Source organism: Diabrotica virgifera, chromosome 6, assembly GCF_917563875.1.
Source record: "Diabrotica virgifera virgifera chromosome 6, PGI_DIABVI_V3a".
Taxonomy (NCBI): Eukaryota; Metazoa; Arthropoda; class Insecta; order Coleoptera; family Chrysomelidae; genus Diabrotica; species Diabrotica virgifera.
Window position 1 is genome coordinate 241481191 of NC_065448.1, and position 16819 is coordinate 241498009.

General features: G+C 31.0%; 1 protein-coding gene across 1 annotated transcript; it reads right to left on the reverse strand.

Moving 5' to 3' along the window:
- Positions 1–1842: 1842 nt before the first annotated feature.
- On the reverse strand, positions 1843–16308 carry LOC114344085 (apolipoprotein D). The gene is made up of 5 exons (XM_050654967.1): positions 16109–16308; positions 12759–12889; positions 11571–11656; positions 8317–8406; positions 1843–2029 (listed from the first exon to the last, which is right to left on the reverse strand). Exons 1-5 carry the CDS (start codon positions 16214–16216, stop codon positions 1899–1901), a joined length of 546 nt encoding a protein of 181 aa, XP_050510924.1. The 5' UTR covers positions 16217–16308; the 3' UTR covers positions 1843–1898.
- Between the last annotated feature and the right edge of the window lie 511 nt (positions 16309–16819).

The window sequence follows — 16819 nt, forward strand, 5'->3', positions numbered from 1 at the left end:
AAATAGTACATTGTTTACCGGGTAGGAAAAGCTTAACATTCCTGGACGACTGTGAAGATTGCTAAGTCGAGGCGCAAGCCGAGACTTAGCAACACAGAGTCCAGGAATGTGGTTTTTCCTACGAGGTAAACATACTATTTTTCCGCAAATCGTTTAAAATTCGACAGATATTGATTGATTTAAAAAAAACGCGATAATTTTATTCCCAAATAAATGGTGCTTTGAAATTCCTAATAAAATTACTTGGGTTACTATGGAAACGTATTGAGGTTGAATTGTCAAACTTGACGCTTATAAATTTAATTGCTGGTGTTCTCGAAAGTAAAATGATAAGTGATGATGAAATTTCCATTCCTGGGACTCCTCCAGAGCTGGTTGAGGCAGTGAATACTGCTTCATTAGAATTATTGCCAAAGAAATCAAGAGAAAAGTACGAAAATGCATACAGACGTTTTATGGATTATCGCATGAGTAAAAATACGAGTTCTTTCTCAGAAAATGTTGTAATGGCATACTTCCTAGACCTTTGTTTAAAGATGAAATCTTCAACATTATGGGCCAATTATTCAATGCTGAAGTCAACCCTTGCACTTAAACACAATGTAGATATATCTACATACTCAAAACTTCGTTCTTTATTGAAACGGCAAGCTCAAGGTTATAGGGCAAAGAAATCTAAGATTTTAACGAAGGAAGAAATTGAAAAATTTATCCAGGAAGCTCCAGATAAAGAAAATTTAATGATTAAGGTAATTTACAAGGTTTTAATAGCAATGTGTTTTCTATCATTTATGTAGAACACTAACAACTGTACGGAAATATCATTTCCTTACAGTAAGGAAGTCCTGACTTTTTCTTCAAGAAATTTTGACAGGAATGTCAAAATTTCCTGGCGATTTGCGGAAAAGGTATATATTTAAAATCTCTAAAAATTGTGATTGTGATGTATCCCATTTTAGGGATTTTAAATATATACCTTTTCCGCAAATCGCCAGGAAATTTTGACATTCCTGTCAAAATTTCTTGAAGAAAAAGTCAGGATTTCCTTACTGTAAGGAAATGTCATTTCCTTACTGTAAGGAAATGATATTTCCGTACAGTTGTTAGTGTTCTACATAAATGATAGAATTTTTACTCATGCGATAATCCATAAAACGTCTGTATGCATTTTCGTACTTTTCTCTTGATTTCTTTGGCAATAATTCTAATGAAGCAGTATTCACTGCCTCAACCAGCTCTGGAGGAGTCCCAGGAATGGAAATTTCATCATCACTTATCATTTTACTTTCGAGAACACCAGCAATTAAATTTATAAGCGTCAAGTTTGACAATTCAACCTCAATACGTTTCCCTAGTAACCCAAGTAATTTTATTAGGAATTTCAAAGCACCATTTATTTGGGAATAAAATTATCGCGTTTTTTTTTAAATCAATCAATATCTGTCGAATTTTAAACGATTTGCGGAAAAATAGTATGTTTACCTCGTAGGAAAAGCCACATTCCTGGCCTGTGTGTTGCTAAGTCTCGGCTTGCGCCTCGACTTAGCAATCTTCACAGTCGTCCAGGAATATTAAGCTTTTCCTACCCGGTAAACAATGTACTATTTATAAAGGATTTACTGTTTTTTGAACCTAATACGTAGATTTACTGAAGTGTAGATTCCTGGAAGGAGTTGGAGAGGAAAACCAAAGAAGACTTGGGGGAGATGCTAGACAGGACATGTTGGTAAAGGGGATTAATATTGATATGACCCTAGATAGAATTTTATGGAGAAATACAATTAGGGAAGCCGACCCGCATAGGGATCAGGCAAAGATAATAATGAATGTTTACAAAATAAATAAAGTAAAATTATATATTTATTTATTTAAAATCCCTCTAAAAATAGAGACATTATTTAGTTGCAAGTTTCTTGGTCTGTTTTAATTAGTAAACTTTCGGAAAGATTATTCTTCTTGACTACGTCGAGAGCTGCATCTATAATATCTTGTGATGGATTCTGAGCTCTGGTGAGGATCCAGACGGTTTCTAAAGAAATAAAAAAAAACGTAAATGATTATTATATAAATAATATTTCAGAACCCACACATTAGGTGGTACTAAATATCAGAATTGTTTATCTAAAATATATGCCCATTAAAATTACTTGCATCTTCCTTAAAAATAATAGAACTCAAAAATATTCTCTAATTTGTTGTAACACTGTATCAATAGCTCATAGGCAGTGATGAGTGCGCTAAAAACCGGCAAAATAACGCAAAAGATGGAAAACATAATACATTGTGAAATAAAAAGGAATGAAACTAATAGAGGTGGGAAAGTATCATTAGAAACCTATAAATTTACATTATATTACATGGTAGTTTCTCACTTTTAGACCTTAAGAGCTAGTTGACCTCAGTCATAATTAGGTATACGTATGACGTTTAGTATGCCATTTAATAAAATATTTTAGCTGATTTGATTTATAATTAAAATAGCTACTAATTAATGTTTTTTACTAATATCTAAAAAAGATAATGTTTTTCGACACCATGGGTGTAATTACGGCTGAAGTCAATTAGAACTATATTTAGTTCGTACTATCTCACAACAGCAATACGCAACAGATGAAATACCTGGTGCATGTTATGCGTAATGAGACTTATACTTACTCATACATCATCATTCTCTTTGCCTTATCCTTATGCGGGGTCGGCTTCCCTAATTGCATTTCTCCACACAATTCTATCTTGGGTCATATCAATGTTAATCCCCTTTACCAACATGTCCTGCCTTATCGTCTCCCCCCAGGTCTTCTTTGGTCTTCCTCTCCTACTCCTTCCAGGAATCTGCACTTCAGCTATTCTTCGTATTGGGCGATTAACGTCTCGACGTTGAACATGACCAAACCATCTTAACCTATGCCCTCTCATTTTGGCATCAATTGGTGCCACACCTAGACTTCCCCTAATATACTCATTTCTAATTTTATCCTTCTTTGTCCCTCCACTCATCAGTTTCCACTGCCCAACATTCAGTTTCGTACATCATAGCCGGTCTTATAGCTGTTTTATAGAATTTTCCTTCAGCTTCATTGGAATATTTCTGTCACACAATACACCACTCGCTTCTTTCCACGTCATCCATCCAACCCTAATTCTACTGCATGCATCTCCATCTATTTCTAAATTACTCTTTAATACCGATCCTAGGTACTTAAAACTATTGCTTTTCACAATCATTTCACCATCCAAAGATACCATTTTATTTGTAGTAACTCCATCTTTAAATGAACATTCCAAATACTCTGTTTTTGTCCTACTAAGTTTTAAACCTTTTTCCTCCAGAGCTTGTTTCCACTGTTCCAGTTTTTGTTCTAAGTCTCTTTCACTATTTCTACCACTACATTCTATACCAGTTCTACATTCTACACCATGGAATGCTACCATGTAGTTTCGCTGTTATCTGGTCCAAAACTAATGAGAATAAATAAGGACTAAGCACCGAGCCTTGGTGCAATCCTACTTTTACCTGAAATTTATCAGTCTCTTCCACACCTGTCCTAACACTTGTCGTTACTCCCCCATACATATCTCTCACAATCTTTACATATTCGCCAGGGACTCCTTTCTTATTAAGTGCCCACCACAGAATCTCTCGAGGAACTCATCACATGCTTTCTCAAGATCAATTTTTTCTATTCAATCAAGTTTTTTTGTTTTTTTGTTTCTCTTCATTATTTTTATTTATATAGAATATAGACGATTTATATCATTTTAGAAAATTGTATTTGTTATTTGATATTGTTCTTATTTTTGATTCTTGTAAGCTTTGTCTATAAAATTGTTAAATTTTTCATGACAATAAAGCATATTTCTATTCTATTCTATTCTAATGAATACCATATGAGAGTTAATCTCTTTATTCCTGTATTTTTCCATCAGTTGCCTTACAATGAAAATTGCATCTATTGTTGATCTGCTCTGCATAAAGCCAAATTATTGATTATCGGATGTTTCGGTTTCTTCACGTATCCATCTATCAATTACTCTCTCCCATATTTTCATGCTGTGGCTAAGTAGTTTTATAGCCCTGTAGTTTGTACATTGTTGTATGTCTCCATTGTTTTGTAGACAGGTACTAATGTACTGCTTTTCCATTCGTCTGTCATTTGTCCAACTTCCATAATTCTATTAAATAGACCTGCTAGCCAACTTATTCCCGTGTCTCCCAATGCTTTCCATATTTCTCCAGGCATATCATCTGGTCCGACTGCTTTTCCTTTCTTTATTTTTTGAAGCGCTTGAGCCACTTCCTCGTTTGTTATTCTGGTAACCATTGCTGTTACTGTCTCCGTTAACTCCACAGGCTATTATGGAGATCTAACACATGTCATATTAGAATGTCATTTAAACATAAATAACATAAATAGTCCTGTCGCCAGGGGGGGTACAACGGCCTCCTTAATTTAAATGGACTTACCCAAGTTTTTTTTATATATTTTGACCCGTAGAATACGAATTTTTTGGGTAACAGTTGATCCGGATGTCGATAAGATTGTTATAGACAAAGAACTTGAGGAATTACATAACAGCGATTTCTCGCAAAACAAAACATCTTTTTGTATTTTTTGGGTCATTTTAAGCAAAAAATATTCCTACAAGTTTTTTCGTAGAATGCATAGTTTTCGAGATAACTGCGGTTGAACTTTCAAAAAATCGAAAAATTGCAATTTTTGAACCCGAATAACTTTTGATTAAAAAATAAAGTAGCAATTCTGCTTACCGCATTTGAAAGTTTAAGTCAAATTATATCGGTTTTGATTATTTGCATTGCTAAAAATTAATTTTTTTATTGTTAAACTAATCTATAAACACATAGTGTTTCCCGTGCCTAATACATGCGTTTTAACGCATGCTACGTAGAAATTGCCTCGCTTGCACTCGTAGCTACTCTACCTACTCGTTCGATTTTAAATGAGAAATCATTGAAAACATCACTCACATACTAGGTGTTTATAGCTTTGTTTAACAATAAAATAATAAATTTCTAGCAATGCAAATAATCAAAACCGATATAATTTGACTTAAACTTTCAAATGCGGTAAGCAGAATTGCTACTTTATTTTTTAATCAAAAGTTATTCGGGTTCAAAAATTACAATTTTTCGATTTTTTGAAAGTTCAACCGCGGTTATCTCGAAAACTATGCATTCTACGAAAAAACTTGTAGGAATATTTTTTGCTTAAAATGACCCAAAAAATGGAAAAAGATGTTTTGTTTTGCGAGAAATCGCTGTTATGTAATTCCTCAAGTTCTTTGTCTATAACAATCTTATCGACATCCGGATCAACTGTTACCCAAAAAATTCGTATTCTGCGGGTCAAAATATATAAAAAAAACTTGGGTAAGTCCATCTGTTGGACTTACCCAAGCCGTTGTACCCCCCCTGGCGACAGGACTAAAACGACCTTTATAAGGAATTAAAAGATTTAAAATATTTTTCTCAATAAACCTTAATACTTTAATATTTACAAATGATATGGAAATTCTTCATCTCATTTATAAACATGTTAAATTATGTAAATACAAGTTGTAAACGTAATATAATAGGCATAATTTGTTAATGTGGTTTGAAAAAATTTTTAAAAAATAATTTAAAAAAACACATAATAAAATAATAACAAAAAAATAATAAATAAAAAAAAGAAAAAAAAATAGAAACAAAAATAAAAAAATAGAAAAAAAAGGAAGTAAAAAAATTGTTTCGCACAAATTAAAATATATATTAAAAAAAACAGTAAAATAATTAAAAAAAAAACAAAATAAAAAAAAGCTACACAATGTACTAATAATAATATTGTAGAATGTACTTATGTTTATAAGAAATTTATGACTATGAATCTGCAATCAACCACAAACAAGTCTGGCTAATGGGCTCTGTCAAAGCCATTTAAAAAAAAAACTCCACAGGCTGTCTGTCAAATTCTTCATTTAATAAACTGTCAAAATACTTTCTCTATCTCTTTTTGACATCCTTTTCGTGAGTATTAGTATTAGTATTTTATTATTTTCATCTCGGATACATCTAATCATTCTATCACTGACATCATTCTATCACTCGTTCTTACAACTTCTACTACGTTATCTTTCATTTTACTATCAGGGTTATACTTACTCATACATACATACTTACTCATACATACTTCAATTGATTATACAAGGGAAAATCCAGGGCAAGAGAAGTGTAGAAAGGAGAAGAATCTCATGGTTGCGTAACTTGAGAGAATGGTACGGATGAACATCAACCGAATTATTCATAGCAGCAGCATCTAAGATCAGAATAGCCATGATGATTGCCAACCTCCGTCGCGGAGATGGCACGTAAAGAAGAAGAAGCTCACAAAAGTGAATATGTTTTCCATCTTTTGCGTTATTTGTCGGTTCACTGTATATGTATTTTTGATTTTTTAATATTAGTCCGTTCTTTAACGGTAAAATATTGCAAAACCTCTAAATTTTAAACAACCGCTTGGATTGACATGAAATTTGGCATACACATAGCTAACAAGTGAAAGAAAAACAAGTGATATTGTGCCGATATGTGCTTTTGCCCTGGGGGTGGTTTTCACCCCCTCTTGGGGGTGAAAAAATATTCGTCCAAAGAAAGTCAGGAAATGGATAAACTGGCTAATTTTAAGTAACTTTTGTTCTATAGAGTTTTTTCACTAAGTCAATACTTTTCGAGTTATTTGGCAGTGAATATGTTCATTTTTTCAAAAAAATAACCACCCTTTTAGACGGTTTCACGCAAATAACTCAAATAGTATGTATTTTGCCGAAAACACATTCTTAGCAAAAATATAGCCTGTAAAAAATTTAAAAAAATGGTGTATATATCACGTCTCTACACCTAGTAGAAGTAGAGTTATAACTAATGAAAAATAGGTTCATATTCGTCAAATTCCAAATGGAATACTTTAACGTGAAATAACCAAAAATGAAGCACATTTCGGGGAAAACTCATTAAAACTTATTTAAATTGTTTAAAAAAAGCTTCATTTTTGTTTTATAAAAAAAATTTCTAGCATCAAAATTAAACAAGTTACGCTCAAAATAAAGTTAGTCCCTTTTGGTTTTGGTAAAAAAATCGAGAAAATCACCCCCTAATTAATATCTTAAATGAACTTAATCGTTACGACTTCACAAGTTTCTTGACTCGTGTATATATTGTTTATATGATCTGTAAGTTTCATCGGTTCAAAGTCCTTATTATTGAAAGGGCTGTAGTTAAAAGGGGTTGAACGAGTCACTGATCACGAATATATGCAAATTTAGAAAAACCAAATCTTAATCAATTTTTGTCGTAACAGAAAATCAAAAAAATACATGATATTCAGAAAGCAAATCTGACTTTTTTTGTTTTTCGAGATTTTTGGTATCTCTAACAATTTTTAAGTTATTTTGAAAAAAATCATATTTTTCAAAATTTAAATTTTTAAAAATTTTACTTTGAAACCAAATTTTTTCAAAAATCAGCACTTTGAATCGATCAAACTTACAGATCATATAAACACAACATAAGTAAAATAATTTGTGGAGCGGTAACGATTAATTTAATTTAAGTTGCTAATTAGGGGGTGGTCTTCCCGATTTTTTTTTTCAAAAACAAAAGGGACCAACTTTATTTTGAGCGTAACTTGCTTAAATTTAATGCTAGAAACTTTTTGTAAAAACAGAAATAAAGATTTTTTAAACACTTTAAAAAAGTTATAATAGGTTTTCCACAAAAAGTGCTTAATTTTTTGGATATTTCACGTCGAAATATTCTATTTGAAATTTGGTGAATATGAATCTATTTTTCATTGGCCATAACTCTGGTTCTACGAGATCCAGAGACCTAACGCGTACACCATTTTTTTTTTACTTTTTTATAGGCTATATTTTTGCTAAGAACGTTTTCTTTTCGACAAAGTACTTACTTTTTGAGTTATTTGCGAAAAACCGTCTAAAAATGTGGTTATTTTGTTGAAAAATGAACATATTCACTTGCAAATAACTCGAAAAGTGTAGACTTGGCGAAAAAACTCTATAGAACAAAAGTTACTTAAAATTAGTCAGTTTACCCATTTCCGGACTTAGTTTGGACATATATTTTTTCACCCCCAAGAGGGGGTGAAAGTCACCCCCAGGACAAAAGCACACATCGGCACAATATCACTTTTTTTCTTTGACATGTAAGCTATATATATGCCAAATTTCATGACAATCCAAGCGGTTCTTTAAAATTTAGAGCAAAAACCGTGAAAGAATGGACTATATTTCATAATTTACCTCCAGTTATACCCAAAACTGTATCACACGAAAGCACCACAGCATAATTTTCATAGTCGGTACTAAGAACCCAGTAAGGAGCTGTAACCTCTGTAAAAGAAAACTTATATTATTTAACATCTATATAAAATGGGTAAGGTGAAAGAATCTTGATGCAGAAAATGGAAGAAGAGACTCTTAAACTTCATATGCCGTTGCAATGTAGACTGCTCACTGCAATCTAAAATTGTTTCACCAGCGCGACAGAGAAAAATGTAAATAGGGTATGCATATCTTTCTAATCCGCAGACTTTATCGACCACGTGACTTTCCCACTGCTGCTGATTTGATAAACCCCGTCGATTAGAAAGAGATGCGGACCCTGTTTATAACATTTTTCTCAGTCGCGCTGGGGAACGGATTTAGATTAGCTAGGAATTATACAATGTGCGCCAAACCTCTGGTTTTTTTTATTACGGCTAAACTATGAGATATACAAAAAAATGTTTATAACAAAACTAATGTATGTCAAAGAGATCTATAATTTAAAATTATTTTCAATTATACAGGGTGAGTCGGAACGACAGTATGAACTAAAGTTTTATTTTTTTAAATGGAACACCCTGTATATTAAATCATTTTTGAATATAATATTTAAAAATATGAAAAATTTGTATAAGGTCTTATAGGCTTAAAGTTAATAATTTTCGAAATATTTACATTTTTATTGAGAAAAATGGTAATATTTATAGGGTTGTGGATTATGTTTCCAAGGAAGTAAAAATTTAAGTGATAGGTCAAAGTTTCTAAAATATAGTGCTATTTTTAAATAATTTAATATTTTTTACTTTTAGCCATAAAATATACAGTGTGATCACTATTTGCAAATACAAAATTTTCTCATTTTTTTTAAATGGGACACCCTGTATATTAGTTTTGCGTTTTGTAGTAAATATTACAACCTTTCTTTTGGTATAAGGTTGTATGTACCTAGCATGTTTCGTTTTGTAGATATTTTTAAAAACTTTAGGTTTTACGTTTTTGCAGATTTTTTATTTAAAAATTTTTTTCCAAAAAAAATAATTATAATCTGGTTTTAGAAACATACACTAAAATATAAAATATGAAAATAAAAACGTAATTAAAGATTAAAATAAATCGTATGCTAGTACAATTCAATTGAATTTAATAACTTGAAATTATTTTACAAAAAATATTTTACCATATTAATGAATGCATAAATTAGTTACTAAATTAAATAAACAACCAAATTTTAAATCAACCGTAGTAATTTTTCTACCGCAGCAACTTTCCTGTACCAAATTAATTGTTAGTTATGTTGTATTTACGAGTAAGATCAGTTAATAACTTTTTAATTTACCTACATCTTGAGAATGTATAAAGTATGCTTTGAAACAAATGAACGTTATGGAAGTATATTAAGAAGTAAATAGTATCTATGTACCTACTCGTGTCACAAAAGCTGGTAATAATTTCTAAAGGTTTCGCCCAAAACAAATGTCATATCCAAAAATTGTTCGGTTAAAAAATTTAAATTTAAAATATAAAAATTGTAAAAAAATTTCAACTACAAAAGTATTAACAGCTTTTGTGACACCAGTAAATACTATTTATATTAATAAATAATTTGGCTGATACATTTAACATTCATTTGTTTCAAAGCATACTTTATAATAATTTTTATATTCTCAAGATGTAGGTATGTAAGTTAATTTAAAAGGTAAATTAAAAGTTTAACTAAATACAATTTAACTAACAATTAATTTGGTACAGGAAAGTTGCTGTGGTAGAAAAATTACTACAGTTGATTTAAAATTTGGTTGTTTATTTAATTTAGTAACTAATTTATGCATTCATTAATATGGTAAGATATTTTTTGTAAAATAATTTAAAGTTATTAAATTCAATTGAATTGTACCAGCATACGATTTATTTTAATCTTTAATTACGTTTTTTTTTCATATTTTATATTTTAGTGTATGTTTCTAAAACCAGATTATAATTATTTTTTTTTGCAAAAAAATGTTTAAATAAAAAATCCGCAAAAACGTAAAATCTATAGTTTTTTTAAAATATCTACAAAACGAAACATGCTAGGTACATACAACCTTATACCAAAAGAAAGGTTGTAATATTTACTACAAAATTCAGAATTAATATACAGAGTGTCGCATTTTAAAAAAATGAGAAAATTTTGTATTTTCAAATAGTGATCACACTGTATATTTTATGGCTAAAAGTAAAAAATATTAAATTATTTAAAAATAACACTATATTTTAAAAACTTTGACCTATCACTTAAATTTTTACTTCCTTGGAAACATAATCCACAACCCTATAAATATTACCATTTTTCTCAATAAAAATGTAAATATTTCGAAAATTATTAACTTTAGGCCTAGAAGACCTTATACAAATTGTTCATATTTTTAAATAATATATTCAAAAATGATATAATATACAGGGTACTCTATTTAAAAAAATAAAACTTTAGTTCATACCGTCGTTCTGACTCACCTTGTGTAATCAAAAATAATTTTAGATTATAGACCTCTTTGATACACCTTAGTTTTGTTATAAACATTTTTTTGTATATCTCATAGTTTAGCCAGAATCAAAGAAAACCAGAGGTTTGGCGCACCCTGTATATGTATATGGTGCTAAGTGATATGAAGAGAGAATTCACTGGTCATCTGAGGATTTAACCAGCAAATATCCTAAACGGATATGTTTGTCAACAAGACAACTTTTGTCTGTTGGTCTCACAAAAATTCTTTAATATAAAAAATGTCTAGAGGGAGGGGGCTAATTTTCTAATTCTATGTACTGCTATTTACGCTTCTTAAGGGCCTGATGATGATGTATATTTTAAACATCGGAACCGGTCGCCCAACTTTTACTTTTAAAATTTTTAAATAAACAAATCGAATAAGATTGTGAGTAAGTAGTTGACTTATTACCCTACATAAATAGAAAATATTTATTTTTAAATAGGTTTCTTTAAAAACTCTGATAGCAACTTCGTATTTGGAATGATCTTGAAAAGTAATTATTATGATAAGTATGGTATTGAGGATCGATCATTCTCTTCTTCTTCTTAGTTCAAGCGAGTCACTATCTATCTATCTCTAGTACAAGATGGCAATAGGAAAATGGATGAAAATGGGACGGAATGAGAGAAAATAAAATGGAATGAGGCAAATGTTGCAGAGCGTATTTATTTGTAGTCTTTTTATTTAATAAAATATACTGACCTGGATTATGGAATGTAACCAACAATTTAGCTTCTCCTTTATCAGAATCAAGTCTTGCTTCTCCTGTTATATCCTCTTTTTGTCCCCTAAAAATTGCATATGGTTATATGTAGTTTAATATAAAAAATATATAGTAAAATACTACACACACGTCCTAGAAGTATCATTTAGAAATAATGCCTGATCGTAAAAAATTAGGTACGGCTAGAGTGCAGCTAAAGTGGGCTAAAGCAGCAGACTCCTATAATATACAGATAATATACAGAATAAAGATACTCAACAGCATACACAACTGTGAAGAAATATTAACAGAATGTCTGAAGTCTGAGATTTTTTCAAAAAAAAAACAGGAGCCAAAAATGCGAAGAATACCGTACGATAAGCCTCATAAGTCATATCCTAAAACTATTCCTATGACTAATCCATAAGAGAAATTATAAGCTGTGTGAAAATCAAAATTGATCCAACCAGTTCGGGTTCATAAATATGGTTAGTATGAAAGAGACATTGTTCTCAACACAGAGATGTAGAGTCAATAGAGATGTATAAGAATATCTGGTTGATTGCGAACAAGCGTTTGATTGAGTACAGCATGCCAAGACAATGCAAATACAAAAAAAAAAACAGAAATTAACAACCAAGATCTGAAAATATTTAAGAAACGTGTACTGGCATCAGACAGCAAATATTTAACTGTTCATAAGCTTAAAATCACAGTAATTTTGTATACCTATTTTACAATTTCTAATACAATTTTTTGACTAAATGATTTAATTTGATAAAATAAGCATTTTTCTTTAATTTGGTACTTTCAGAATTCATGTAGACTCAATAGTTTACGCATAATAACGTTTTAGCTAAAAGCTTTCTGAGATAAACAATTTCAGTTTTGCAGTAAGTATTCAGTAAAATTTCATGAAATTTTTATAACAAAATACTTGTGATATTTTTCCCATTCTCACGAGAAATTAAAGCTTTTTGTGCATTTTCAGAAAAGTTATAAATAACTGGCTATCGCCAAAATGATCAAAAAATAGTTGTTATATAAATACCTATATCAAAGAGTGTCATGAAAAAGGATTTTATGTTGCTAATTTTTCTGGTATATAAGACAGCAATCGATTTCGAGATTTTTTATTAACTGCATACTTTTAAAACAAAGTAAATAAAGCTTATTTACATACTTACAATATATTTATTTGTTGATTGTATACTTTAACTGTACCATCGCTGTTTAAAGAGTAGTTGGCAGTAACACACTTTGCTCCAAGTTCCCAGATGATTGGATACTTTTGTTGTTCATACCATTTACCCAAATACTAAAACAATTTATTAACTATTTTTAAATTACTATTAAATTAAAATTTACAACAAGAAGTAGTACAATTATGCGAAACACAGTTTTGTGTCAGAAACAACCTTGGAAGCAGAAGAGTATAATTCAGTTTGCAGGTCATGGTTCAAAGATGTAGGGATATAGAACAACCAGTATATATGTGTTTTATCGATTTCGAAAAGACCTTTGACCGAGTCACTCACGACAAGCTGATAGGTGTCTTGTCACAAGTGGGAATTGACGACCAAGACCTCCGTATTATTGTTAAAGAAGCCTTAAATGAAGATGAAGGCATTAAAATCAATGGAATTAATTACATGGTGACCCTTGTCAGTAACATAGATGAATTATAACAGTCAGTGGAAAGAGTCACCAAGAAGTACGACCTGAGCCTCAACTTCAAGGAGACAAAATGGATGCTGATAGGATAATTTGCTCCACAGTTACTGATAAACAGCATACTACTTGATCACATAGAATCTTTTGTATTTGTATACCTTGGCACCAACTTAAATGCAAAATAGGATCAGGCCATAGAAATTAAGCTAAGAATAGAACGAGCTAGAACCAAATTTAGCAATGTGTTTAGCAAAAAATTGCTCATAAGCAAAGATTTTTTTCTTCCTATAAAACTACTACAAGTTAAATGCTTAAACTATATTTTAAAAACTGAAACGGAGCTTCGCATGCCATACTGTTAAACACACTGACAAACTGGAACGCCACAATACAATATTTTGGAGACTTTACAAAGGTAAACAATCAAGAGGAAGACCACAGATGAGATGGTAGATGACTAAAAAAGAATAGCGGGAACAAATTGGAAGTATGTTGCTCAGGATAGAGATGGATGGAAAGAGTTAGGGGAGGCTTAGGATAGAAGGCTAAGAAGAAGAAGTTAATTGCTACATTTTTGTGCGAAGGCATGGAAGCTGACAGAGATGCTCATGAAAAAAAAACTAGAAACATTCGAAATGTGAGTGTACCGACGCAATCTTCGTATATCCTGAACCGGACATGTCATCAACATAGAGGTAATCCACAGAATTAGAAAAGTAGCTGGAATATCTGGGCCACATATTGAGACGATAATTGGAGAGTCGTGGCTCCAAAATCTACGGAAGTGGTTCGGGCTTACCTCGGTCGAACTATACAGACATGTTATTAGCCAACGTTCGGAGAGGACAAGGCATCTAAAGAAGAAGGATTAGATATTATATGCTAGACCCTTATGGACAAAGATAAACACGTCAGAAAGAAGATCTCCAAGATTGGGCTGAAGACGAATGCTGAGAATACAAAAATACAATAGAACACAAATATCAGAACAAATAATAGGCTATTTTGGACATGTGCTTCAAATGGTCTTGAAAAACTTACTATCCAGTGAAAGGTAGAGGGCTAAAGAAGTCGAGGTAGATCTCCTACAGGATGCATGGACCATATCGTTGCTGCCACCCACATAACAATGATGTTCGCATCATGTTCAAAGCATACACTACCAACATTCGACAGAGTATATTCTTTTTAGTACATGCGTAGTACAAGCATAGCATGTACCCTAAAAAACATTCTAAATTTCATGTTCTTTGCATATACTTTAAAGAATATTCTCGTACCGAATATACTGAGCATATTCGTGTACGTAGTATCTCAGAATATTCGTAAAAGTATATTATTGGAATATACCTTCATCGAATATACCTTAAAAGTATGTGATTAACACATACCTGTACGTATGTACTTTTAAAATATCTTAAAAAGAATATGTATGTATAGGAAGAATAATGTTGGCCTTATAGATTATCAACTTATTATTTTTAGAATAATTAATAAAATTTATGTATGTAGGTATCCCGGACGAATTCATTTCTTAAAATTATTTTAATTGTAGGTATGGTAAAAAAGTTTAAAAATTAATTTGTATCAAAGGAAAAAAATTTCGTTTTCATAATTGAAATGAATTTACCGTTTTGATTTTACCATGAGTATTTTTTAAATCATTGGAATTTATTAGATACATGTAATTACTGTTTATAAAAGAATACACCATTACCAGATCGTAAAAGATCGAAATAATGCAAACGGAATAACGGAAATAACCGTTTTCATTCTATCTGCATAGGAATTAACAAAGGTTTTATGAAAATACAAACGTCAACACAAACACTAAACAGGCACAGGGCACAGTGGACAGGCATTTGTATTTGTATCCAATCTATGCTTGATGCTGTGTTAGGAGGAAGACAAACGACAAAGTATACTAGGAACTAGGACTAGGAACATACATAATCTGTTTATTTTGTTTGTGGTGCTTGAAAATATTAAATTCATTTTGGTAACTCAATATTACTTAAATAGTAGGTAAGTACAAAATATATAAATTTTAGTTATAGTTTAGTTTCACTGAATATTATATAATATTTGCATGTCAGCATGTTTATTTTGATATGCACATATGTAATAACTAAATATAATATATACTTACCTATATAATATTTATACAAATAACTAAGATACTCTGATTCAAAAATCAAATTTGTTTGTTTTTAAAATAACAAAATGTCTGGCTAATTGGCTCGGCCAAGGCCATCAAATTCACTCAAAAAAAAACTAAAATTTATATGTACCTACTTACTTTTTAACTAATATTGAAAAATGTACTAATTACATTCTCGTATGCAATTTGAATATGTAAATATGATACTTGGTAGAACCTAGGATGAGATTAGGTGATGCTGAAAACATACTTCTGAGCAATATAGCACTTGCTTGGAATATTGTTAAAAGTATATTCTTCCCACATACTAAATAGATGTGCGGTAGTATATTCTAAGTATATAAATAGAAGGTTTGCCAGCACTTGCTTGGAATGTTCTAAAAAGTATATTCTTGGTATATACTGAAAAGAAGTGCGGTAGTACATTCTAAGTATATACATAGAACGTTTAAGTACTGTAATGTAGCATATACTCAGCATCTGCTCTACACATTCGTAATGGTAATTACGCATATTCTCAGTATATACTTTTTCTGAAAAGTATGTTCTATGAATCCACTAAGAACATGAAATTGTTATGTGGGAATTTGTGCTCCATTGTCAGAATGTACCAGAATGGCAGAAGATAGAAAAAAATGGAGCAGCATGGAAAAATCGTATACCTAAACTAGAGATACGAAATGAAATAATTATAAAACTTACTGCAGCAGCGTTGAAGTTTTGTTCAACAGACACTTCTGGGCATTTATCAACTGGAATTTGACCCAGTGTTGATGCTACCATCAAGAATGTTACGGCGAAAAACAACATTTTTTAAATCTTTAAAATCTTTGTACTAAATAGTCAAAAAAGTGTCTTAAAACTCGGATAACTTTACTTTTATACTTTTCAAAAAACACTTTAATAGTTATCAGAGACAATAAATCACTTATGTATAGTGATTTTAAAAAAATAGAAATTTATCTGCTGCATTAATTTGGTTAATATTCAAATTGCTTGAGAGCAATATCATGACAATAAAAGTTAAGTGTATTATAATTTCTAACTAGCAACCAGCAATCAGACTGGTGTTTATAACCAACTGGGCATTTTAATGAGTGGAACACGAAGAATATGTCAAATGACAGGAATCATGTTGGTTAGTAATAGCATTCTGATTTTTGCATGAGAGTTTAATGAAACGCTAACAAATCAATTGGAAGTTCTGTCCGACAAAATACATGGAACGTTTTCGTAGTCTGACGTTCAAAATTTTTAACCTGTTCCACAATTAAAACTTATCCTGTTCCAGTGTTCCCATACATCAAAGTGTGTCCGACTAGACACTGTTAAGCTATTAACAAATTTTCAGCTTGCTATTAATTAACTTTTTCTTGGTACGCGAGATCCAGCCCTAAAACTTTTATGTATGGG

Bases quoted from the DNA above. Each gene is read 5' to 3' on its own strand.
- LOC114344085 (XM_050654967.1), bottom strand. From the start codon at position 16,216: ATGTTGTTTTTCGCCGTAACATTCTTGATGGTAGCATCAACACTGGGT. The intron at 8,407-11,570 runs GTCAGTATATTT...TTTCTTTTACAG, and splicing joins GGTTACATTCCATAATCCAG to AGGTTACAGCTCCTTACTGG. The intron at 2,030-8,316 runs GTAAATTATGAA...TTATTTCTTTAG, and splicing joins AGTTTTGGGTATAACTGGAG to AAACCGTCTGGATCCTCACC.